The sequence below is a fragment of the Ramularia collo-cygni genome (assembly GCF_900074925.1).
Source record: "Ramularia collo-cygni strain URUG2 genome assembly, contig: RCC_scaffold17, whole genome shotgun sequence".
Taxonomy (NCBI): domain Eukaryota; kingdom Fungi; phylum Ascomycota; class Dothideomycetes; order Mycosphaerellales; family Mycosphaerellaceae; genus Ramularia; species Ramularia collo-cygni.
In genome coordinates, this window is record NW_019716271.1 from 148,406 (window position 1) to 173,416 (window position 25,011).

Below are 25,011 nucleotides of genomic sequence, written 5' to 3' on the forward strand. Positions count from 1 at the left end.
GTGTGCTGTCCGCGTTTGAACACGCGTGCGATAAAGAAGCCTGAGAGGACCCGAAGAGACGGTTGGAATTCTACCACACAATTTCAAGATCATCAATCTCAACACAGGATGGCCATTTTCTCCTCATAGCGTCCAGTCCATTTTGGCCTGCTGGTCTTCCATCCGAAAGATGCGTTTCAGGGCGAGCATCGTCAATGTCAACACATTCACAAAGCTGACCGCTTCGCTGGAATCTTTGGGTCATATTGCATGGGTCCGACTCGATGAGAAAGATGTCCGCTTCACAGTCATACCGGAAAATGGCACACAAGTCTGGGCTGTGGTCGCGATTGACAACATCTTCGATACATATACCATCCAATCGGCAGCAGAGAACAACACAATAAACCTGGAAGTCCCTCTCGCTCCTCTTCAAAGAGCTCTGAAGAGCGCCCACAATGCCATATCTGCAAGTCTTCGTCTCACCAAAAAGGATGCTCAGCCATTACTCTGCCTCACCATCACCACACAGACGATGAATGGCAACACAACAACCAGTGGCTTCTCCGCAGAGAGCAACGGATTCAACAGCACCCATGAGATTCGTGACGACTTTGAGGCAAGGCCAGAGCGAGAGACACTCGTCACACACGACTTTCCCGTCCGTGTCTTGGCCCCCGCCTCTGTTGAAGGGCTTCACGAACCTGTTTGTCGCGACCCCGATGTACACGTCACACTCCCCAACTTGCTTCAACTCAAAGGCATCAGCGATCGTTTCACCAAGCTCGCCACAGCAAAGTCTGCGGGACAACGACATGGCCTCAACAGTGCAGCATCTGGGCCAAAACTCGRGCTTAGTGGGAATATGCACGGCTGCCTTCGTCTGACCTTGCATACCGACGCCATGAGGATTAGCAGTCTATGGACTGGGTTGGAAAACCCCGAGCTGGACCCATCCCAAATCCCGGACGGCGAAGAAGGAGTCGCCAATCATCCCAGCACGAGAATGAAAGCTCTCGGCGATGCCTCTGGACAAAGTGAGGAAGGGTGGGCCACTGTGCGGGTAGAAGGTAGAGACTGGGGTCGCGTGCTGAGTGTGGGCAGGCTAGGCGGAAAAGTGGTCGCGTGCTTCTGCCACGAACATGCGCTAGTCATGTATGTCTACTTGAATGGTGACGAGCCGGGGATGAGCGAGTCGGTGTTGACGGTAAGATACGAAGATGCAGATTCAGATGCAGATGCAGTCTATCGTATGTTTCTCCCGCACATTCGCTGACGAACATGCTAGTACTACATTTCTTCGTACGCCACGTAAGCGAGGGTGTGTTGTCGAGATTGATATCTATCTCCGCCCAACATACCTTGACGAATGATGGGAGGAGTGCCTCGGACACYCCAATCTATGACTGACGATATCAATGTATATAATTATCCTCCATCCACATGTAACAAGGAGGAGCAAGCATGGATGTTCACGACGCTTGATAATAAAGTTCAAATCACATCTCGCCCACTGAAGATCTTCGCCGGATCGGAGCCCGCGTGCCCCCTGACCGAAACGTCGATGCATCCCGCGCAGGGCAGCGTTGCCAACTTTCGAAACCCGCGACACATGCACGTTCTTTGTAGAGAGTGCCGGTGGTGCAGCGTGTGAACGAGTTGTTAACGGCCGTCTCCATACCTCCATACAAGTGAGGGTAATCGCGAGCGAGAGTGCTTGCTCGGCGCTGGTCGTGGAGAGCGATAATTAGCCGGGAAACGTGGAGTCGGAGTGGAGTTTGGACAAGTTATCTAACTACGGCACGGGCAAATGCGAACGGTGCCAGCCTTCAAGGTGGTTGGGCATTGTGAAGCAAGAGGACAAGGCGGGATACGATAAAGTACTCTTTGGCAAGAAACAAAGAAGGAATACCGAGAGGGTGGAGTGGACTGGCGACTTATTCAAAGGGAACCAGCGCACGCGCAACCGCTCCCGATCAAACGCGCCGCCGCCGCCGAAACAACGAACGACCGACTGACCGAGCGAGAGATCTTTGGGGACTTCGAGGTTGTCCTCTCAGGCCATGTTCTCCAGCGACAAATCATCGCGACAGTCGTCTGGCGGCAAATCCTTCTTCTCGCGCAAAAAGGACAAGGGAAGTGGAGATGCGAGCGGACATGGGCCATATGCGCCATCCATCCAGGAAGATGAGCACTCGCACGACCGTGCACACCGAAATTCCTCCTCGACCGTAGACCAGGAGGAGTATGGCAGCAGTTTCAAGGGCGGCGTCAATGGGCTGGACATGCAGGCCGGGGTAATCACGAGCATACCCTACGACTCCATGCCCAAGGACACGCGACAGCCCATGCATGTGGATCATGACCACCGCCCCGTTTCCCGTCGCGAACCCCTCCCACATCACCTCAACAAGGGCGGTGGTGACTTCCATCAATACCCCGTCTTCGATCCCTCGGCTCCTCCACCCCGTCCACCCACCCACGGCAGCACTTCGCGGGGAACGCGCGAGTCCGATGCCATGCCCCACGGCAGCAATGGCTACTCCCACTCGCAGTCGAGGAATTCCAGCGATCATGGCAGCATCCGCTCCGTGGCTTCCTACGATCGCAGGCCCGGCACCAGCCAGACCTCATTCCCGGGATATCAAGATGTTGGCTCTCCCAAGGAAAAGGACCGACATACCCACTTCTTGAATGCACATAACCCCTCGGCATTCTCCAGCTCGGCCTCCTTCGCCCCGGATGGATTCATGCTGCACCGACCTACCGATGATAAGGTCATCGAAAAGGAATTCCTGGAGTTGATGCTGAAGCGAGGATGGAAGAGCTTGCCCGAACAGGCGCGGAGGCAGATGGAAGCATATCCCATTAGTAAAAAGTGGACATTGGTACATCAGGACCGCCTGGCAGAATGGCAGGGAGAGCAGAAACGAAGACACATGTCGAGGAATACCATCAACAGTCATGATGGCCTCATCTTTGGACGCGCGGATGAGGAGGGCAGTCCGGAGTGGTACGTCAAGAAGATTCTGGAGAACTCTGTCTCGCCCAAACAATTGCAAAGCTTGTCCGTCAGCTTGCGGACGCAACCCATTGCGTGGGTCAAGGCTTTTGTGGAGTCGCAAGGACAGATTGCTTTGACGAATATGCTCGGGAAGCTTAACAGACGACAGGTTTCTGGTCCGGCGCCGGCCACTTCCACCACCGAAAGAGATCTCGACCGCGAGTACGATATTGTGAAATGTTTAAAGGCGCTGATGAACAACAAATATGGTGCCGATAATGCGTTGGCGCATGATAACATTGTCATGGCGCTTGCTGCTTCTTTGACTTCTCCCAGGTTGAATACAAGAAAGCTGGTGTCGGAGTTGCTCACATTTTTGTGCCACTGGGCTGATGGGCAGGGTCATTTGAAGGTGCTACAAGCTCTGGATCATCTCAAAGCACAGCAGGGAGAGAATGGAAGATTTGACTCGTGGATGCGAATTGTGGAGGTCACCATTGACGGGCGAGGGAAGATGGGTTCTTTGGTGGGCGCGTCGGATGAAGTGCGAAGCGGAGGAATCGGCATGGAGAACCTCCTCATGGAATATGCCGTAACATCGCTGTTCTTGGTCAACTCCATGGTGGATGCGCCTGAAAGGGACCTGCAACTACGATGTCACATTCGCGCGCAGTTTGTGTCCTGCGGGTTGAAGCGGATCCTCACCAAAATGGAGGACTTCCAATATGAAGTCATTGACAAGCAGGTGGAAAGATATCGAACCAACGAGGCGATTGATTATGAGGACTTGCTGGAAAAGGAGAACAGCTCCATGCACGAAAGTTTTGAAGGGGAGGGCCGGGACTTGAACGACCCTGTACAGATTGTCGAGGCCATCCAACACAGAATTGCGGGAAGTCGAGAAGGGGACTACTTCCTCTCTGCACTGCAGCATCTTTTGCTCATCCGAGACAACGAAGGCGAGGATCGATTGAAACTCTTCCAGTTGGTGGAGAGTATGCTTTCCTACGTAGCCATGGACCGCAGGCTGCCCGATATGGACCTCAAGCAGTCTCTCAACTTCTCCGTCCAGGCTTTGATGGATAAGCTGTACACGGACTCGGAAGCCCGCCAAGCACGAGAGGCGGCGGATGAGGCCAAGTTGATTGCTGATGCGGCTATTGCTGAACGCGATGAGATGAAGTATCAAGTCGAGCTTGGTGCTGAGGGTCTTGYGGCTAAATTGCAGAAACAGGTTGAGGAGCAAGCAGCCATCATTGATCTTCAAGGACGACAACTTGAAGCCTCCAAAGCTGAAGTTTCTGAGCTACAAAGAGTTCGCGCGCAAGAGTTGCAACGGAATGAGCTTGAGACGAGAGAGTTATATCTCATGCTTCGCGATGCTCAAGATATCGCAGCTTCGAATGCGAATAAGGACGGCAAGACGGGTGAGGTTGCAGACCCTGCCACCATGGCAGGTATCCTCAACCGTGAAAGGTTGATGGATCGTCTGGAAATGCAGCTGGAGCGTGCAAAGACGCAGGCCAAATTGGAGGGCAAAGTCTGGCAACAGTTCAATCCTAGTGACAAGCTTCGCGAACTTCGCGAGAAGATGGAGGGCGCTGGTATGGAGATGGATGGCTTAGCTGGACAAATGCCATACCTGGGCGCTGTATCTCGAGCCAAGAGTGGCATCACCCGCAAGCCAGTCAAGAAGTCTTCCGACGTTGATGACGAGGATGTGGAAGCCGAGGACGAAGCAGTGTTTGAGACGCCAAGGCTTGTTGAGCTGACAAGACCAAAGGTGCCTACCAATGTTGCCAAGGACCGGCAGGGATTGCTGTCGGAGCTTACCAGCAAAACACAAAGAATTGGCGGGAGTGATGATGAAGATGAGGGTGATGGAGTCACTACTGGTCCGAGCCATCCAAGTATGGAAAGCGAGACTCCACCGACACCAACTAGTGATGCAGCGGTGGATGGCAAATTCGACGGTGCAATGCCTCCTCCCCCTCCTCCTATGCCTGGATTTGGAGGAGCAGCTCCACCACCTCCACCGCCAATGCCAGGCTTCTCTGCCGGCGGTCCACCACCACCTCCCCCTCCCATGCCTGGTTTCAGTGGCGCAGCACCTCCTCCCCCGCCTCCTCCGCCAGGAATGCCAGGATTTGGTGGGCCACCCCCGCCACCTCCTCCCGGAATGCCTGGCATGCCTGGAATGTCAAATGGAGGCCCTCCTCCACCACCGCCACCGCCTGGAGCACCTCCACTACCTGGTCCAAACAGTGGAGGCTTTCTACCAAAACAAGGATTCAGTACAGTCCCAGGCTCCATGGGTGCCGTCGCACCTCGACCAAAGAAGAAGCTCAAGGCACTCCATTGGGAGAAGGTCGACTCTCCTGAAATCACCATGTGGGCTTCACATACACCAACACATGAACAGAAAGAGGAGAAGTACCAAGAACTCTCCAAAAAGGGTATTCTCGATGAAATTGAGAAACTCTTCATGGCCAAGGAGATTCGACAACTTGGCGGCGCGACTAAGAAGAAGGTAGGTGAGAAGAAGCAAATCATCGGCAGAGACCTCATGCATACCATGCAGATCAGTCTTGCCAAGTTTGCTTCCACCGAGCCGGAGGAATTTGTACGCATGGTCATACACTGTGATCGCGAGATTCTTGACAATGGCACTGTCATGGATTTCCTCCAGCAGGAGCATCTCTGCACCATTCCTGATAATGTCGCCAAAGCCATGGCACCCTACTCCAAGGATTGGAATGGACCTGATGCATTGAAAGCTGCAAGGGAGTCTGATCCTGCTGAACTGACTCGTGAGGATCAAATCTATCTCTACACTGCATACGAACTGCATCACTATTGGAAAGCAAGGATGCGGGCTCTCGTACTGACGAGAAACTACGAGCCCGAGTATGATGAAATCTCCAACAAGCTCAAACATGTCGCCAACACTTCCGAATCCCTTCGAGATTCCGTCAAACTTATGCCAGTATTTGGTCTCATTCTGGATATTGGAAATTACATGAACGACTCGAACAAACAAGCCGTAGGCTTCAAACTCTCCTCGCTAGCACGCCTGGGAATGGTCAAAGACACCAACAACGAATCCACCCTCATGGACTACGTCGAACGCGTGGTCCGCAAACAATACCCTCAATACGAAGGATTCGCCGACGACATCGCAGGAGWCCTGACGACACAAAAGATCAACATTGAACAATTACAAAGCGATGCGAAGAAGTACATTGATAACATCAACAATGTGCAGGCTTCTCTCGACGCGGGCAATCTGAGTGACCCGAAACGCTTCCATCCTGAAGATCGAGTTAGTCAGGTAGTGCAGAGGAGTATGAAGGAAGCGAGGAGAAAGGCGGAGCAAATGCAGCTCTATCTCGATGAGATGAATCGGATCTACGATGATATTCTGACCTTCTTTGGAGATGACAATAAGGATGAGAATGCGAGGAGGGAGTTTTTCGGGAAGTTGGCGAATTTCTTGAACGAGTACAAGGTGAGCATATACGTCCTATCCTTGAGGGGTGATGATGATGTGATTGATTTACTGACGTGATATGTGATAGAAATCCCACGAAAAGAACCTCCTCCTTGAAGAAGCGTGGCGGCGCAACGAAGAGAATATGCGAAGGAAACAACTCAAGGGACAACTGTCCAGTTCCGCCGCCATTTCCACCTCCTCTGCAGGGGATGGGTCTGCAGGGGGGAGTCCCTCGACTGGCGCTATGGATTCTTTACTTGAGAAGTTACGAGCCGCGGCGCCACAGACTAGAGATACGAGGGATCGCAGGAGGCGGGCGAGACTAAAGGACAAACATCAAGTCCGAGTTGCGAGTGGACAGCAGATTCCTGAGACGGGGGAGAATGTTGAGAAAGCCGAGGAAGGTGGGGGAAGTGTGGATGAGAATGGATTACTCACCCCGGCGAAATCCACCTCTGCTGGGGATGGGGCAGGTGCAGGTACCGAGGGCGGTGTCTCCGAGGGCGAAGACATTGCCGATCGAGCGGCCAGTCTGCTACAAGGTCTGCGAGGGGATGGGGGCGAATTGAGTGAAGTTCCCAGTCGAGATGAGAGTGGGAGTTTAAGGATTCGAAGGAGGAGGGAAAGTGCTGATGATGAGAGGGCTAGGAGGAGGGCGAGGAGACGAGGGGCCGGCACGGGGGGAAGTCAGGATATGAGTGGAGGGAATAATACCACGATTGCCGAGGAGGGAGATACTTCTTCCATCTCTCTTGTTGGTGGTGGTGGTGGTGGAGAAGGGGAGAAAGAGGCGGGGACCGGGGAGAAGGATGGTGAAATGGAGGATGTTGTTCAGAGTCATGCAAGTCAACAAGGCGAGGAGGAGGAGGAGGAAAGCAGCGTGTTGGTGTTGCCCACTACGGTCGTTGTGCCGCCTAGTCCGGAGGCCTCTTCGCCTGATCATGATGATGATGACGACGATGAGAAAGGGATCAAGGGCCATGGGGAGGTGGAGGAAATCACGCTGGAGAGTTAAAGAGGTTGTGTGTCGGGCAGGCAGGGTTGTACATACTGTTACTGTTGTTACTTTTTACTGTTAATGTTGACAGGATGGGGGATGTTCGATGTTGTTGATTTGAGTGATCACGTCCCATGTGTGGGTTGGGTGTGGTATTGTCAGCGTTGGGAGCGTTGGCGTTTTGTGTGCTTTTGATTTTTCTTTCTAATTCTTTTTGGAGGTGGTATGTAAGGTAGTTGATAGGAATATTGTTATACTATTTTTGGGACTCTTGATATGTTTCTGTTGCTTTTCTACTGTATCATGTTGTGATGGGCTGCACTGCTGTACAATCAACGTCTGAGAAGAAAAACATCTCCTCCAACCTCATTGAATCTACATGGACATGGACATTGCCGTGGCGTCTGTCGACCTTACCTAACTCCACCGCTCCAACGCGAGAAGCAACGAATTAATACACTTCATCCAAGCCTCTCTAAAGTATTATGAACAGCCAACTAACCAGTCATGAATCGTTCAAGTACGTCAACACAAAGATAAATGGTAATTGCTGTGATTTTTGGGTCCTTGAAGCTGGCCTTTGCTACTTTACGACAGTCTCACTCAATTCTGTTCTCAGCCAAGTGCGTTGGCAGCATACGGCGAACAACTCTGGGAAAGGATTAAACAATGGTATGTTTTGACGGAGTAAAGAGACGATATATGTACATTTAATCATCATCACCCTCGTCTGGTAGCATCGCTAATCGTACACTCCTCATTTCCTTTCCATCCAGTCATTATTATCTCCCGTACATTCATCTCCTCATCTCATCTCATTTCATCTCATCAAGCACAACAACACAACAACACAACACATGTCATGTATGTGTCTAATTAGGTATAACTCCTCATCGCATCCACATACCCAACCCCACCCTTCAAATCCCTATCAAACGTCTCGGCGACATCGAGAACGCGCTTAATATGGCTCATGGTGAGATTCTCATTCTCATTCAACGCCAGAGCTTGTGCGGTGCGGACCGTGTTCTTGATCTGGCGACCATTCAAACGATGGCGGGAGAGGGTCGTGAAGTCCTCCTCGCTGAAATCGGCGACTTGACCTCCGGGCTGCGTTCGAACCATTTGGATGAAWTTCTTCCAGACTTCCTTTTTGGCGCGTGGGGTGAGTTCGTCGTAGCGGAGGGCGACGTGGATACGGCTCTGGAATGCATCATCAAAGGTCTCGACGCGGTTGGTGGTGAGGAAGAGGATGCCTTGGAAGTACTCCAAGAGACGGAGGAAGATAGAGACCAAGGCGTTGCGGTGGAGATCCTGGACGGTTCTCCGCTCGAGGAAAACATCGGCTTCGTCGAGGAGAAGCAATGCACCCCAGCTGTGAGCAATGTCCAGTACTTTTTGCAATTCAACCTCTAGTCTCGCGGGATCAGTACCCAGCTCGCCGGCAGAGACGCAGTACAGAGGACAGCGGAGCAGCTCGGAGATACCCTCTGCAGTGAGAGTCTTGCCCGTTCCTGGAGGCCCATGCAGCACAAATACCAGACCACGACCCTTGCCTTGGACGACATCATCGATCGTCTTCGCGGCGTGAAACTTGTGACTCTTGACCAGAGCGTGGACCGTGCTCTTCTGATCGCCTGGCAGCACTAGACTGCCAAAGGCCTGGTCATTGTATGAGATGTCGTGCACTCCAGAAAGGGAGAACTCCAACCAAAGCTTCTCCGAAAAGGCAAATCCAAGTACAACGGGAGATGTCAGGAGTAACTCCTCTTCGGTGTATGAACGCTTCCCGGTATCGATGTCCTCAAGTGTGTCGATCTGCTGTTTGCGAATCGGATCACCATTCTCATCAACCTCCACGGCCACAAATCTGCTGCGGCCGTCATGTTTGACCAGCTTGTACTTGTATCGTGGCGCCTTGTCCTCCTCGGCATCAGCATTCGTCAAGGTTTCATCCCCGCCACCAGTGGCCTCCTCCTCGTCGGATTCGCAGCACGAGCAGTCGTCCATGTCGCTGTCAGAGAACAATTCTTCCGCCTCATCCAGCTTGATGTTCGAAATGGGATAGTTGGGGTTGATTCGGCGAAAGGTCGCTGGGTCAATCATGACACGGCCGTTGATGTTGATCTTCAACACCTGTTTCTTCTTCTTCATAAAAGCCAGTCCCTTGTGAAACTTGTACTCCTGGGGCTGCATTGCGACGAAGCGCTGTCCGCGCGCGACAATCTGCTTCTTGACGGCTTCGGGATTGCTGTGGTATTTGAGAGGGTAGGAGGCGAGACTTGAGATTTTGCGAGGTCCTTTGAAGGATTCAATGTCGACTTCAAAATCTCCAAAACYCCAAGCCTTGCCATCGGACTCGAGATACTTGCCCTCAATGCAGTACCTAGAGTGATGTTAGTCGATGATTTCAAAAGTACGGTCGCGCGATCAGGCGGAGAGCGGAAATGAAACATACCATTCACCACGATTCATGCTGACAGATTTGATCGCATAGTCCACCTTGAAACATCTCGGCTCGTCCCAAGATCCATAGCAAGAAGTGATGGCGATGTCATTGGGAGTGAACAAGGCCCACAGGAGATCAAATGTGATGTTACCAGATTCCAAAAGTGGGTAGAGGTTCTTCTTGATGTCGGCGTAGTCCTCATCAATGTACTTGCACAGAGTCTTGGTAAGTGACCTCTTCTGTTGAAGCTTCTTGATGTTCTTCTTCTTCTTTTCGGATGCAATCTGCTTCTTCAGTGTCTTCTTGTAGTAGGTTCGGAGCTCCTCCAGGTAGAGGAAGAGAAGGTTCGGGTCGATGGACGGCTCCTCCGGCTCCAGACTGACGCTCTTGCAATCCTTCATCACTTCTGCAAGAACAGCTCGAAGCAGCTTCGATTTGATAACAACAACTGTGGACGAGTACTGTCCCTCCCAGTCAAACTTGCGCTTGACCAAGAAAGCAAACTCTCCAAAGTCGCTGTCGTCTTCTTCAGCACTCTCCTTGAGCCTGAAACTGTGATCCTCTGCATCCCAAAGCCAATCCACACGCTTGTAGGCCAGCGAATCCTTCTTCGAGGCCTTTGCGGAGGCCTTTGACTTGGAAGGTTTCTTGCTGCTGGACTGTCTACGCTTGGAACGCAGCTTGGAGGTTGACTTCAGCTCTGCAATCTTGGTCATGAGATCAACAATTTGCTGGTCCAAATCGTTCTCGCCATTGTCTTCGCTTTCAGTGTCTTCAGACTCGACCTCTGGCGTCTTTGACTTCTTCTTGAGCTTCTTCTTCCGTGACGGCTCCTCTTCAGTGGCGGCTTCACTCTCCTCGCTCTCTGACTCTTCGCTTTCAGTCGAAGAATCCTGCTTCTTGCTGCGTCTCCGCTTACGCTGCTTGTCCTTGAGCTTCTTCGCCTGCTTTGACTTTGCCTTTTTCTTGCGCGCGGGCTCCTCCTCGGACGAACTGTCGGAGTCGTCGTCGTCGTCGCTGACCGACTCGTCTTCGCTGCTGCTACTCTCGGAGCTGTCGTCATCGCGCGCAGATTTCTTTCCCTTGCCGTGCGACGTCTTCTTCTTCTTGACCTCCTTGGCCTTCTTCTTGTGCTTTCCTTTGACACACTTGTTTGCCTTGGTCTTCTTCAATGACGTGATCATTGCGTCTTCTGTGATGATTGTCGGCTCTTCCACTTCCTGTCGAATGGTTGGCGCTGCCGCTGCGGCGTTGTCTTGGGACTTGTCGTCCATCTTCTGTTGTGGCTCGGATCGCAGTGTCGTGATGGGTATGCCGGTGTTTGAACGCGCAGGTGGTGTTCCAGATGGTGAGGACGATGTGGGTGTAAGTAGGTGGAAGGGTTCGCTGGAAGGAGAGGTAGTTGACGATGTTTTGTTGGCGGTACTCGACGGTTGCTGGCTCATCGGTGCAGTGAATAAATGAACAAGGCGGATGAAGATTGTAAGATGGAATGTGTCGAGATGCCGAGGGTTTTATACATGGAACAGTTGGTCTGGGCTTTAGCATGTGAAAGAAGCCAAAACAGTGATTGTGAAGAAGAGTGAATAGGTAGCAGGGAAGAGTGACTTTAAAAGGTGAATAGGGCGAAGTCGAGGGAGAAGTGACTCCGAGCGCACGATGATGTCTGGGAGCATCAGCCTCACGGCGCTAGAATACCTTAGATGGACATGTGTCGAAAGCGGAGCGCTCTACTGCCAAATCTGCTTACCGCGTGAGGCGGTGCCAGGTGAGCTGAGCGGTGGACGTGTGATGGACGCGGAGATGCAGTGGGGAACATGTGCTGTGACACGAGTGGCTGCCGCCGACCTGCATGTGCATTGCCGCGCTGGCCCTCCTCCCCTCGACACTTCCACTGATGGAATTAGAATCAGAATCATCGTTGAAGCTCTTCTTGCTATCGATTCAACGAGCCTGCACGTTGTACCATCTGGCTGGCTGACTGGCTGGCTGGCGGAGTCCGTGGGTCCTGGTGAATCATACAAAAGGTGAAGCGGCCTCTCATCAGACATTTGCCTCAGACATCTGAGCTCCCCATCCGGCACGCCGCCAGTCCGCGCAAGCTTCACGTCTTTCTCGGCCTAGCGGTTCCGGATTGGCAAACGCGTGGAGCTCACCCGACGGATTGGGCGACAGAACCTTAGCTCCATACTGGCGCAGTCCCGGCACGAAATCTAAGCAGGGATGCCATGCTGCTCAGCGTTTGGCAGAAACTCGGTTTGACAGATGAACGACAGCGAGCATGATGATTTCTCGGTAGGATGAGATTTACTCCAGATCAATCTAGTCTTGGGATTCGGAAGCACACGACTCGACGAGCTCACCTCATCCGCTGATAGCCAAGCGACCTCGTCTTTCAACCCACTTTACTGACGAGGCCAGCGATAGCGTTGTAATAAGAATCTGGCCTCCGGTGAAGCATATCTTACGTATGAGACATGATGTTGCGATGGATGTGTTCTTGGGAAGATTCGCTCATTGAATGTTTGGAAACCGCTTTACATGTTCAGACGTTGGCCTTCGGATCTGCCCATCGACAGATATTTCCCTAGCAGGCGTAGCATGTTGATGTTGACGTTGATATTTGCGTCTTCTACAAATTACAAGTCGATACCGCTGTGATGTCAAGTGCAAAATATTTTGACACCSTGGATGGGAGCGGAAACTATTGGCTCGCTTGGGACTATCCGACTCCTTCGACTTACGGCAATTCCATCACATCCCCAGTCCTTCTCCCGGATGCCGATATCTCTATCGTGACACGGCTCATGTCTGCTTCTCTGCTTCCATCAAATCTACCGTGGTACTGTCCGCTCGACTGCATCTTACAGGGTATTGAAAGCCGACAAGGGGTGGGCCACGAGATCTGATCCTGCATGACCTCGCATCTCATCCTAACACGGTACCGCGAATGACGATGAGAAGTATTCTTGACCCACGCTCGAGGACTGGATCTGTCTTCTAGACTATTGCCGCAGCCTTCATGGATTCCTCATTGGACAGCCACGACCAGTCTGCGTGTAGCAGTGATTGAGATCATGTCTGCTGCCAAGACCACCAATGGGCCTGCGGGACCTACACGAACACGACCCTGCGATGCCTGCAGACGTAGGAAAAGCAAATGTGTGACCGAAGCAGGCAAATCAATCTGCGTCCTTTGTAACTTCCACACGCAAGCATGTACTTACCTTCAAGCGCCGCAGCCGAGGAAGCGTCCTTCGTTGCCAAGTGCAGACGATCCAGCAGCCAAGCGGAGGCGGACCATCCGAACCAAACCTGGCACTGGCATTGAAGAGTACGACACTCTCCCCGGACCTTCTCTCTTGAAGCGAACCCTGGGGCTGCAGAACAAGCATCACAGTGAATTGGTCGGTCTACATGCGGTTTCCGAATTCTTCCTCAACACAGGGGAACCTTCAATCAACGAACCGAACAGCAAAGCTGACTACATTCGTCTGGTTCACCCTTCAGTTGCTTTTCGGATCAAGCCCGACGATGAGACGCGTGGCTACGATCGCGAGCTCGATACCGTCGAGGAAATCGAAGCCATCGCTCTCAAACACGGTCCTGAGCTTGTTCAGCTGTATTTTCGCATCATTCATCCCTCTTTCCCGGTGTTGCACAAGGAGGTCTTCTTGGAGAAACACTCGCGCAGCTATCGAGAGTTCAACCCGCCGCTGCTCGCTGCCGTGTATCTGCTCGCGTCAAACTATTGGTCTTACAGCGAAGCTCTCGTGGGTTCAAAGAAGATAGACACTGCGGCATTGCAATCCCTGGCGTTTAGCGCTTTGCATAACGCAATGCGACGACCGAAGCTCTCCACAATCCAGGCTGGTCTTCTTCTCTCCCAATATCATGGAGGTTTTGCCGGCCAAGACCCCAATCAGCAGCGCGACGGCTTGATTGTGCAGCTTGTCAGCATTGCGCAAAGTCTGGGAATCCATTTGGACTGCTCCGATTGGGACATACCTGATTGGGAAGTCGGTCTCAGACGTCGTATGGGCTGGGCTTTGTACATTCAGGACAAGTGGACAGCACTTTTAGAAGGACGACCGTCATTGATAAGCGACGAAGATTGGGTCGTCGAACCACTCTCCAATATCGACTTTCCCGAGGTCGTGGAGGACGACAATCACGGAAGCAGCGAGGTAGGGCGAGGTCGTGTTGTATTCATGTCGATGGCGGAACTCTCTCTGCTACTTTCCGAGCTGCTGWGAACCGTATTCTCGGCCAAGGCCAGGCGCGTAATCGAGACAGCACCCGACAGACTTGGAGCACTTCTCTCTCAAATCAAACCCTTACAGATCCAGCTAAGAGACTGGTCGTCGTCGCTTCCGGAATCTTTACGAATGGAGACCGCGGCTTCAATGAAGCTGTCATCTGTGGGATATCTGCGACTGGCGTGGCTTACAGTTGAAGTGTGTATCCATCGAACAATCATTCGGACCCTGCTTGCAGTGGACCAACCAGATCCTACAGTCGCAAACATGTGCAGAAACGCCGCCATGGAGCGCTTTCAGAGTGCTACTGAATTTGTAGGAAGGCTACAAGCCCAACATCTTCAGTCCTTCTGGTATTATACATCCGCACGATGCTGTGCCCTCTTCCACTCATTCGGTCAAATTCTCGGTGCCACCGCGCAGAGCGAGGACGAATTGACGCTGTACTCCCGAAAGCTGAAGGAGTTCAAAGGGTCACTGAAAGTGAATAGTGAGTCGGGCGCCAGCTTCATGAAGCATGCGCTATCTTACATTTCGCATGCTCAAACGGCTCGGGTGGTCATGCAACATCAAGAAGCTGGTTCAACAACAACCAGCCCGGCCTCTGTGGGGTTTGGCATCCAACGACCCTCCCCACAACTACAACAAGAGCAGCAGCGCCTGGTACAACGGCAGCAGCAGCAACATCTGGAGCATCTGGAGCATCTGGAACAGCAGCAGCAGCAGCAACAGCAGCAACAACAACAGCAATCTTACAGTTGGATGCCACCGGTACCAAGTCTAAATGTGGGAAACGCTACATATGATGCATATGGACAAGGCTATGCTCTGGAGCCGGTAACTTACCAAGATCCTGAAGCTTTCTATGCGAATCAGTGGAATGCAGCTGGTTACAACACTTGGAATCAGGATCTCGGATGAGACTTGGCAGTACGCATGCCTCGGTGCATCCATACCCGATACACGTAGTCACCTCGTAATTTTTTGCTGCTACTAGCGCCCTTCGATACAATGTATTTCTACAGCTACATCTAGTTAGAGGATGGAAACCGCGAGAYCTACTCCCTACACGCGATACTTGTAGCTAGCGCAAGCGAAGCCGCACGACAGAAAGCCATTCGTACGAGCACCACTTGCAAGACGAGGTTCATAAGGCCGATATAAACAACTCGTGCGCAGCTCTCAACACATCAGTCTTTGTCGAGGGAAGCCCGGGTTTCCTCACAGGGGAGAGATGAACCATTTATTGGAGTACCCTCGCAGGAATCAACTCCAATACTAGGTCAATGACTTTGTTGGTATTCTGAGCTCGCTTGCTAAATATGAAATTAGAGCGAGTCACGGTCCTGATGTCGAACAATGGCGCCACGCCTTTGGACGACCTTGACTTTCAGCTCTGGGATCTCGTAACGCAAGACAACAAAGTCGTGTACTCCCTGGTCGGTCTCTGCTTTGGTGCTGTTGTGGTTAGGGTCGAGTCCAGMAATGCTAGTAAAAGTTACCGCCAAGCAAGAATCGAGCTAAGAAGAATCGTGGACTCGCAGGTGCAAGAGATGCTGGAAATCAAGCCAGAGGGCGACATAGTACACGTTGCAGAGCGCCTGGAAGTAGCCACTTCTGACTCACCGACGGTATATGGGAACGAGCAGATGTTGGAGTGAAAGGAGAGAATGGATCATGGATGTCATCTACGAATTGGAATGGCTTGTTGCAGGGGGTACCCAAGCTAGGCCATGGACAGTCAGCAGGTTCCTCATGACCTACTCTTCACTCACACACTTGCTTTCTTGAGACTTTACACAATACAACGTTGAACCTCCTGGAACATCACACACCTCTCCGTGAGCTATAAGAGCACGCACCGAAGAGTGCTTGATGCATGCGAGATTCATATATTCACCGCACCAGCTTGACGAGCACACCATTCCGGATCTTCATAACGATAGACCCAGCCTCGAATAGCCTGTGCTCCGGATCCCGGTTCTGAATCTCGCGAAATCGCAGCGCAAACGTCGCAAGAATGAATGCCAACTCACCCATCACCAGCGCCATGGCTGGACAAGTCCGCTTCCCGCCTCCGAAAGGCATGTACTCATACGCCTGACCCGGCGAAGACTTTGACGTGCCAATCCAGCGCTCGGGTCGGAAGGAGTGTGGATCTGGACCCCACGTGTCTTCATCGCGCTGAAGGGCCTGTATTTGGACATATACGATGGAGCCCTTTGGTATGAGAATTGGCTGGTCCATGTTCATGCCACCGCCTCGTGGAAGAACGATATCAGAGAGTACGTCGCGCCCGGTCTGCCCATTTGGAGGGCCACCAAGACGCATCGCTTCGTTGATGACAGCGTTGGTATATGCTAGCTTCTTGACGGCGTCGTAAGACATCGATTCATCCTCGAACCCGGCAGCGAGTACTTCTTGCCGCACTTTCTGGTATGCCTCTGGGTGGCGTGCGAGGCGGAACATGACATGGCTGGCCATTATTGCTACAGAGTCYCTGCCAGGCATGAAACAGTCTAAATTAGCCAATTTGTCAGCAATGTCACAAAAGAAACCCATTTAGGGATGATCAGCTTAAGGAGTAGAGGAAGCCGTGTGATGCTCGCCCTTGATCCACCTACTGAGCATCTGATTTCGCAGGAACAATCGATCCTTGGTACCAGCTTCCCCGATTAGGTCGTCGAGAAAAGCGTGCGTGCGTAAGATCGGACCGCCTTCTGAGGTCTCGAAGTCTTGAACGGCCGAATCCACGTACTTGTCCATGAAGGACTGTGTGGAGCGGATCGCGTGGTTCTCGTCTTGGGTCCATCCCTTCCACCAGCGGATAAGCCAAGGCTGCACTGAGCGCACACATTCAAACTGGGCCTTGTCGCATTCGGAGGTAAAGTACTGTGCATCGACCTTTGAAGCGTCACCGCTCACGGTGTTGCTGTCCTGGCCAATGAGTAGCTCCATGGAGAAGTCGAGGAACTGCACCCCTATGAAGTCAGTCCAGCATTCGCAAAAGTCGATCTCGCAGACTTGCCATTCGTATGAAGTGCTCCTGCAAGTCGACCTCAAGGTTTTCACGCTCCAGCGCATCTAGCATGCAAGCCAGATGTTTCTTCAGACGGCTCATGTCTGTAATAGCAGTCTTCTTGAAGACTGGCTTCAGCATATCCCGCGCATACCTCCACGGCTCTCCGTCCACGGTAAAAGCACCAGGTCCCAACCACTCCACTAGTCCAACACGCGATGGACCAACGCCAACCTCCCTCGTAGATGCAGTTAATAACGCCTGTGTGTTCACTGAATCGCAAGTCTGGAACACACGCTGGCGCCATATCTTGGTTTCGAAAGTCTTGCCATACTTGGCGAATTGCTCACGGGTCCAGTCTGCTCGAGTGCCGTTCGCGGCCGCAGCTGCTACATCTGTTCGATAGTCTGAGCCCGACAAGATATTCTTGTGCTGGTATTGGGGACATCGGTAATATCCACTTCTCTTGAGTCGGACGGCCAGCCTGCTGCGGTTGAGGGCGTATGAATATGTGAGGAAGAATGCACCGAGTGCAGCAAAAATGGCAGCAAACACTTTGTAGAACATCGTGCAGTGACGAGTAGGATTGACGCCCTGGATTGAGATGAGTGTTGGCTTGGTACCTCGTTCTTGGCTCGTGAGTCGTTGCTTCGCGGCCGGAGAGCTTATTGCCCAAGCATCTGACCGACTGCTCCGTGATGATTGACAAGAAGAGGCAGATCGGTACTCGGCATTGGTATGAACAGTGTCACAGGCTCACAGCTGTGCAGGTCGTGGTACCAAGTCAGCCCGAACCCTGTTTTCGGGCGGTCGCACGGCCGATCGACGACGGATGAGCAAGCTTCATCACCTACGCTTTGTCCATTGCGCATTGCGACATGCCCACCCTTCGCCAAAGACTTGAAAATGGTTGAGACGAGACCGAGATATCGACAACTGCWGGGAGAAGATGACCATGGTCTTGCTGCAGTCGCTGCACAGCGTCGATCTCCGACAACAACGATTATCGTTGCAAGCCTGGTCATGTCTTTGGCAATGAACATAGTCTTGACTTTTCTGCTTTTCTCGAGAACCCCCTCCGATCGGACAGGCTACGGTGCGTGGTACTCGTCTATTCCTCCGATGTTCACCAGAGCTGAAATCTGTTATGTATAGCGGGCTTAACATGGAACATTCCCAGTACGATGGGGAACTCGTCTCGATTCATGGACCGCCATCACAAAACGAAGACGGATCAGGCGTGGGACTCGATAAACTTCGATGCTGGAATGATTGCAATCAGTGACGAAGAAGTGCGAGTACTGAGTCTACCGAGATCTCAGCGCTTTCCGTGGGACGATTCCAAGGGCATTTATCTGCTCAATGCATATCACAACCTGCACTGCTTGGTTTGTAATTGATGACTGCGTTGCTCTCGTTGGTATCGAAGCTAATTGAGACATAGAAATGGCTTTGGAAGTCTCTCGCCAAATTTCGGGATGGCAAGGAATTCGGAAATCTTGATTGGCATGGTTTCCACTGCCTGGACTCCCTGCGACAAGACACCATCTGCTATGCTGACGATACCCCGAGATACACCGGAGAAGGGCAAAACAACGAAACGAGCGGGTTCCATCAAGCACGAATGTGCCGCGATTGGAGCAAGCTTGAGCAATGGGCAAACGAACGATCGTCTTGCTATCGGTTTCTCAAGAATGGTGTCGACGACCCTCTGGATAGACACAAGTTCTGTCCGGAGAACAGCCCTTACAGCGATGTGATTGCGACAATCTACGGACCGACTGAGGAAAACAGACTGGTTGGGTTATACGGAGAAATGGCTTCGTGACAGCTGCGTCATTGCCATTGCATTGACTACCGGCAGTCCCATATTCCGTCTGGACATATTCTAACACCCTGGATTGACGTTACTCCTGCGCTCTCGACGAAAGGATTGCTTCGTCAAGCATCGTCGTCCCCTTCATCATCCATCACGTATCCGTTGGTTGCGTCCGTGGAGTCGATAACGAGAGCCGTGTTTACTGTACTGACGTGGTATTCGACTTCAAACCCGGCATCAGCCCCACGCTCATAATGCACACTCACACTACATACCAGGAAGCGCTGCGCTTTGGGCACATGTAATCCATACCACCAGACCGATCAGTATCGTGGGTAGGGACTTCATTGTCTCGTTCCTTGTGCTTCAGATTGATGAAATGTGGAGATGTGCCAGATTATGGAGACTTGAAGCACTGAGAGAGCTGAAATGCAATGTCCGATGGGTGGCTGCAGGTCATTGGGTGGCTTACTTGAGGTCTGACCGTGTGTATCATTGAGAGTTTCGTCACTCTCATATGCACTCATCTTCCAGTTGCACAAACATGCACCATGATGATCATCCTGTGGAGTTTGGCCAATGGAAGCACGATGGCGTCTCGTCTGCATTGGGTGTCCTGGCAATGCGATCGCACGGAACATGCAAGCGTTACCTTATGTGATGATCCTCTGCACGCGGCTGACTACACTTACTCTATGACCTTCCCCACGCAACGTGGTACAAATGGATTGCAGTGATAAAGCATGGGGCACAGTCCTATCCCTCCCCGCCAGCCGTTCCGATGAGGTGTCTTTTGGCTCTCTACCACCAACAATATGGTTTCCTATCTTGGCAATGGCATCACGTTCCCGACTGCATATACGAATGATCTGAAGGCCTCTGGGATCGCTTTTCCGGTCATTGGGCTGATCCTGCTTGTTCTTCGCGCTCTACTCAGCATATCGAAGAAGATCAAATTTGGATGTTCAGAAGCGTTTGCGGTCATATCATGGCTCATGATCGTTGGAATGGGCGTAATTTTCGTATGGAGTAAGTGGCCTTCCAGCACCTCAAAAGTTTCTACCTGAAGCTAACATACCGTCGAAGGCGCTGAGAACGGCGGTCTCGGAACGGACACGCCCACCGATGGACCTCAATTGACCAAGACGTACATCTCCCGCTTCCAGTGGAACGTGGTTTTGAGCGAATACTTCTTTTTGATCTTTATGTCGGTGGCGCTGGGAACTACCAAGTTGAGCCTCTTGTTCTTCTTCCGCAGGGTCCTCGCAACGGGTCATCGCAACGTCTGGAATCACATCAACATGTTGCTCATCGTGGTGGTAATCCTCTTCACCGTCACGTTCACCTTTGGCTACATCTTCGTGTGTGGTGGCAATCCTTCTGCGTTCTGGAGTCCGAACAACATACGCGCACCGCAATGCCTCTCCATCAAGGGTGGTTTGGCGACGTTCGAAAAGGCGAGCTTCATTACGGACTTCATCCTGGATGTCATATGCATCATTCTTCCCTTTCCAATCGTATGGAGCGCTCCACAATCTTCGCGTTATCTCACTGACAGGCTGACTATAACATAGATTTGGCGATTGCATCTCCCTCTTCGATCGAAGATTACGGTGATAGCAGTGTTCGGCGTTGGTGTCGCGACCATAGCCGCGAGCATAGTGCGAGTGGTCATCTGGATCGAGATCTTGGACACTGCTCACAATCCGGTCAAAGACATCAATCTCGCCGTAACCCTGGCGCTGCAATGGGGCATGATTGAAGCTGGACTGGCGTTCTTCGTATCACAACTCCCCGCTCTCGGTGCTTACCTGAACAAGTCTTCTCGTGAAGATATAGCCAAGACGATCCGTTACGCAGCCAGCGTTATTAGTATAAGATCAAATTCCAGCACTGAGTCGAGGAACCGCCGCAGCGTCGAAAATCATACGGGAGCTTACAACTACGAGCTGAGTCAAATGCGCCGCGAGCATGGAGATGACGTTCAAGGCGAGGGTGTTGATGAGATGAAGAGCAGCAGTTCGCATATTGGGAAGACAAGTGATGTGTAGCCTTGAGTGTTGCTTATCTCACAATGATGAAGCTGGCGGTGCTGGAAAGGTCGTGGAATACATCACGTTGCGTGTTCGTCAGTGCTCTACCTTTCCTCCACAACCCTTCTCCCGGGGAGTCTTTTGAGACGAATTGGTTTCTGAGTGGTGCATGCGTCCTACCCGCTCATCGGAAGAATAATATCACATCTCTTCTTGTGGAATCCGCCGTGAAGTTGGGCAAAATCTCGATCCCTGGCCTCACTATTCCCCTGAAATTCTCACCACTCGCCCATAAGATGGCCTTCTTCCAGGGAATAGTGTCACTACGTACGGAAAGACTCGTGAGCTACTACAAGTCCATCGRCATGCCGCCCAACAGGAGGATGAGTCGATGCGAATTCTGTCTCTCCTATGGCATCTCCGTCGATGAAAGTCTGGATGACGAGAACATCATTGTTCTTGAGCGTCGGGGGCATGCTTTCGTTCCTGCAACAGCTTTGGCACGCATGTAGTTGGGAGATCAACCTCTGCTTCTCGTATACTACATGACCGGCGGTCAGCCTTGTCGCGAGATTCAGCATGTTGTATCAACGGACTCAAAGATGCTCTATGGGCAGAACATGTCTTCAGAAAGGCTGGCAGTTTTTATCAGTGGTAGAGGGGTGCATAGAATAGAGAAATGGCTACCTCTGGCCGGTTACGTGCCCCTACGGCAACAGGTTGCAAGGCGTCGGAGAAGAGTGTTGTCCAAATCGGCCCCATGATATATCTCTATTCAAGCCTCTTTCCTAGTCGGGAAAGACATAGGGCGTACCACGCCCTACGATGCTTTGAGTCAGCTGAGCGGGATCGGCGATTCTCCGGTGCATAAGGTACTTCGTTCCCATAACCAAAGGTGTAGCTTATGCCACATTGCCGACGAAGTTGAAGATACTGGCAAGATAAGGTGAGTGGGAAGGAGCACAAAAATCAAGTCGACTGTCCATCCTCGAAAGTTACTTGTTCTTTCATTCCTCTGACGGCAACGAAATGTCGACCGACAAGAGTATGTAACATCACACACTTTCCTCAGCTATTCTGACCTCACTCTAGATCTCGGACCGGAAGTCTCTTCCTTTCCAGCAAACATTCCGGACACTTCCATCTCCATCCAAGGCACTTATGTGACACTTGAGGCCATCTCTCGGGYWYWTYTTKRWKRMYWCKGSSRMMACCKMGATCTMCACGGAGAAGGAGCTGACCTGTTGAACTATCTACCCTGGTCACGGCCTGACTCACCAGAGGAATTGTGGGCTCTACTGGAGGACGCGCAAGCAGAACGAGGCTTTTGCATCTATGCCATCAAGGCCAATCCGCGGCATGTCAATCCCACGCCGGAGGGTCGATCAAACCGGAGCCATGACGAAACTGTAGGCATCATTGCGTACCTGAACATCTCTCCTACGAACAGAGACGTGGAGATAGGTGCCGTCTTGTTCAGCAAAATCTTGCAACGCTCAGCCGCTGCAACGGAAGTGATGTATCTGATGCTGAAGAATGTCTGTGAAGCCTCACCAAGCTACCGACGCATTGCGTGGAAGTGCAACTCGCTGAACAGGGCTTCTCGCCGTGCAGCGGAACGAATTGGGTTCAAGTATGAAGGCACCTTCCGATCCCATATGATTGTCAAAGGTCGTTCACGAGACTCGGACTGGCTGAGCATCATTGAAGACGAGTGGCCGCTTGTGAATGAGACGCTAGAGCGATGGCTCCTGRGAGACAATTTTGACGATGCGGGCAGGCAGATTCGGACTATGGATGAGATTCGTGCAGGCTCGACTGGTGCTTGAGGAGGTTGGAAATTGCTTTGCATCCCGAGCTCTCCTTCCATGTCTTTGCGAGGAATTGCTTGTAGTCAGCTTTCCAACCAATCTTCAAGGAAACCATGCATCCATGCCTTTTCTCACCTTCGCGAAACACATTACTCTGGATCTTTACACCAAGCAATCCATACGCCAACATTCTGTTACAGCGAGCATTCTAATCACTACGTAATCCGCCGCTACAGCGTGYCCATTCAGCACTCGCTGCCTATCCCGATCAACAGTAAAACAACAGAAGCGAGGCAACGACACTGGACACCCATCTCTCATCAACATGTCTCACAACAGCGATGCCAACTACTCAGTATGGTTCTGCGGCTTTCCAAACCTTGAGCTCGATATGTTGACCCAGACAGTCCTCTAGAAGCTCGAGTGCACAAGATGGCGCAGTGTCCTCTGCCAGCTCAATAGCACAAGAAGGCGTAAACGTTCATCAGTTTCAAGACATGGAACGTCCAGATGGCAACTCCACCCCAATGTCGTCCGACCCAGACTTACAACCATTCGAGATTAAAATCTTCTCGCGCTACGTCTCAGACGGCCCCAACACAAGACAACCCAATGTCTTCCTGTGCAACATGCTCCTGCATATTACTCTTCGTTGCAACTTTGCCTCCTTCAAACAGGCATTCRGACGACAGGCTCTGGAACATCATTTTCCTCATCTGGAGAAGTGGAGTGACAATAGCTGGCCGGGCGCTCTCATCCCCGGCATGCAGAGTTTCGAGATGGACGCACGGATTGGGGAGGATGATGAGCGTGTTGATGGCGAGGAAGGAAACTGGTCAAGTGTTAAAAGACGATTGCGGGATGGGGAGGGTCTGACTATCAGCTGGTGGGTGAACTACGTGGGAGATGCTCCACGTGATGGCGGTGTTGATTGAGGGTTGGTCATTGTTCGGGCAGACTAAATAGAAAGACACTCTTGAATGTTGAATTGATAAAGAAGTTGGGAAAGCAGGCCGACACTGCTACCAACAGTGACTGCAGAGCTGATGATATTTTTTTCTGGGTTTCTTGACTTCCTTTGCTCACCAGCAACACCCTTGGGGTTCTCCTTCACAGCGAACAGGCTAGCCTGAACTTGAAAGCTCCAGTAGTACATGAAGTTTGCGAGATACATCTGTGTGAAGCTCATGCCGAGCGCTACAACTCTGTGATGACCTGCAAAGAGTCGGACTAGTCTCACACAGCTTCAATGAACGCGTGCCCGGATCTCGCCAAGGTAGTATGCCGAACAGGACTGACCGATACCCATCCGTCTCTGTTCAGGCGCGATTATGGGAATGCATCCACCTGATGCTACATTGATTGCCTCTATCATGACGTTGAAGCCAGCTGGAATAAGATCCAATGTCCACTTCCCCATCACAATGTTTCGTGAGGATCGACTGGAAAGCGTCTAGCTTCCATCAACCGGTAGTGCAGATCAGATGATTGATAATACCCACCTTCTGCGAGTCTTACGACGCATCTCCTGTTGCTCCACCCAGGAGACGCACTCTGATTGCGTTGCGCAACTGTAAAATTGTCTCGGGGGTCAATGCAGGTGCGATTCCCTGACGAGCCAAGTCCTGGTAGTTGGCCACTACAAAGCGCATGATATCGATGGGCTTAAGGTGGCGCATGATATGGAGCCTTGCTTGATCGTCAGCTGTGTGCCTTTCCCTTCTAACAGAGTTACACTTACATGATCTCCGGAGGCATACGCAGAAGTGGGAACAAGGCAGGAATACGCGTCCGCGTTGTTATGTACAAGATGCGTGGCCGAGACAGGGCAGGAGCCAGTCCATAGGAGTTCAGTAGCGGGTAGTTGGCGAAAGCAAAGTTGATGAAAGCATCAGCTGGAAGATAGTCCACAATATCGAGTATCAACTCTGCTGGAAGCGTGTAGAAAGGGTGTCGTAGCTGTGGCTGTGCGATCACCGACGTGACGGTGGTCGATGGGTTTCCAGTGATTGGAGAATCTTCAGTGGTCGAGGGGCCTTCAGTTGCCGTGGGGTCCCCAACGAGCGGGGGAGAGCTTCCAATCCGATCGGTCCCATCTTCGGCCCTGGTTGCGGCAGGCACCTCATCATGTTCATTGGCGGCGGACAT

The 25,011-nt window shown here is 52.0% G+C and overlaps 10 protein-coding genes; 7 read left to right on the top strand and 3 right to left on the bottom strand.

The window, feature by feature from the left end:
* Window positions 1-169: 169 nt before the first annotated feature.
* Window positions 170-1,294, top strand: RCC_09236 (related to mitotic and DNA damage checkpoint protein hus1; the record flags this gene model as incomplete). XM_023774478.1 has 2 exons in its annotated part: window positions 170-1,186; window positions 1,268-1,294. The coding sequence occupies 2 exons, from the start codon at window positions 170-172 to the stop codon at window positions 1,292-1,294; spliced, it is 1,044 nt and encodes a 347-aa protein (XP_023630246.1).
* A 748-nt stretch (window positions 1,295-2,042) lies between these two features.
* Window positions 2,043-7,491, top strand: RCC_09237 (related to Rho GTPase effector BNI1 and related formins; the record flags this gene model as incomplete). XM_023774479.1 has 2 exons in its annotated part: window positions 2,043-6,491; window positions 6,562-7,491. The coding sequence occupies 2 exons, from the start codon at window positions 2,043-2,045 to the stop codon at window positions 7,489-7,491; spliced, it is 5,379 nt and encodes a 1,792-aa protein (XP_023630247.1).
* An 858-nt stretch (window positions 7,492-8,349) lies between these two features.
* Window positions 8,350-11,196, bottom strand: RCC_09238 (related to AAA family ATPase; the record flags this gene model as incomplete). XM_023774480.1 has 2 exons in its annotated part: window positions 8,350-9,859; window positions 9,932-11,196. 2 exons carry the CDS (start codon window positions 11,194-11,196, stop codon window positions 8,350-8,352), a joined length of 2,775 nt encoding a protein of 924 aa, XP_023630248.1.
* Window positions 11,197-12,999: 1,803 nt separating this feature from the next.
* On the top strand, window positions 13,000-15,102 carry RCC_09239 (uncharacterized protein; the record flags this gene model as incomplete). Its single annotated transcript, XM_023774481.1, has 1 exon — window positions 13,000-15,102. One exon carries the CDS (start codon window positions 13,000-13,002, stop codon window positions 15,100-15,102), a length of 2,103 nt encoding a protein of 700 aa, XP_023630249.1.
* A 975-nt stretch (window positions 15,103-16,077) lies between these two features.
* RCC_09240 (uncharacterized protein) lies at window positions 16,078-17,767 on the bottom strand (the record flags this gene model as incomplete). XM_023774482.1 has 3 exons in its annotated part: window positions 16,078-16,700; window positions 16,806-17,154; window positions 17,210-17,767. The coding sequence occupies 3 exons, from the start codon at window positions 17,765-17,767 to the stop codon at window positions 16,078-16,080; spliced, it is 1,530 nt and encodes a 509-aa protein (XP_023630250.1).
* Window positions 17,768-18,106: 339 nt separating this feature from the next.
* Window positions 18,107-19,028, top strand: RCC_09241 (uncharacterized protein; the record flags this gene model as incomplete). XM_023774483.1 has 3 exons in its annotated part: window positions 18,107-18,296; window positions 18,356-18,588; window positions 18,645-19,028. The coding sequence occupies 3 exons, from the start codon at window positions 18,107-18,109 to the stop codon at window positions 19,026-19,028; spliced, it is 807 nt and encodes a 268-aa protein (XP_023630251.1).
* Window positions 19,029-19,834: 806 nt separating this feature from the next.
* RCC_09242 (uncharacterized protein) lies at window positions 19,835-21,070 on the top strand (the record flags this gene model as incomplete). XM_023774484.1 has 3 exons in its annotated part: window positions 19,835-20,048; window positions 20,106-20,536; window positions 20,594-21,070. 3 exons carry the CDS (start codon window positions 19,835-19,837, stop codon window positions 21,068-21,070), a joined length of 1,122 nt encoding a protein of 373 aa, XP_023630252.1.
* Window positions 21,071-22,081: 1,011 nt separating this feature from the next.
* On the top strand, window positions 22,082-22,881 carry RCC_09243 (related to GNAT family acetyltransferase; the record flags this gene model as incomplete). XM_023774485.1 has 2 exons in its annotated part: window positions 22,082-22,097; window positions 22,145-22,881. The coding sequence occupies 2 exons, from the start codon at window positions 22,082-22,084 to the stop codon at window positions 22,879-22,881; spliced, it is 753 nt and encodes a 250-aa protein (XP_023630253.1).
* Window positions 22,882-23,188: 307 nt separating this feature from the next.
* Window positions 23,189-23,798, top strand: RCC_09244 (uncharacterized protein; the record flags this gene model as incomplete). XM_023774486.1 has 2 exons in its annotated part: window positions 23,189-23,218; window positions 23,271-23,798. 2 exons carry the CDS (start codon window positions 23,189-23,191, stop codon window positions 23,796-23,798), a joined length of 558 nt encoding a protein of 185 aa, XP_023630254.1.
* Window positions 23,799-24,377: 579 nt separating this feature from the next.
* RCC_09245 (uncharacterized protein) lies at window positions 24,378-25,011 on the bottom strand (the record flags this gene model as incomplete). XM_023774487.1 has 2 exons in its annotated part: window positions 24,378-24,552; window positions 24,605-25,011. The coding sequence occupies 2 exons, from the start codon at window positions 25,009-25,011 to the stop codon at window positions 24,378-24,380; spliced, it is 582 nt and encodes a 193-aa protein (XP_023630255.1).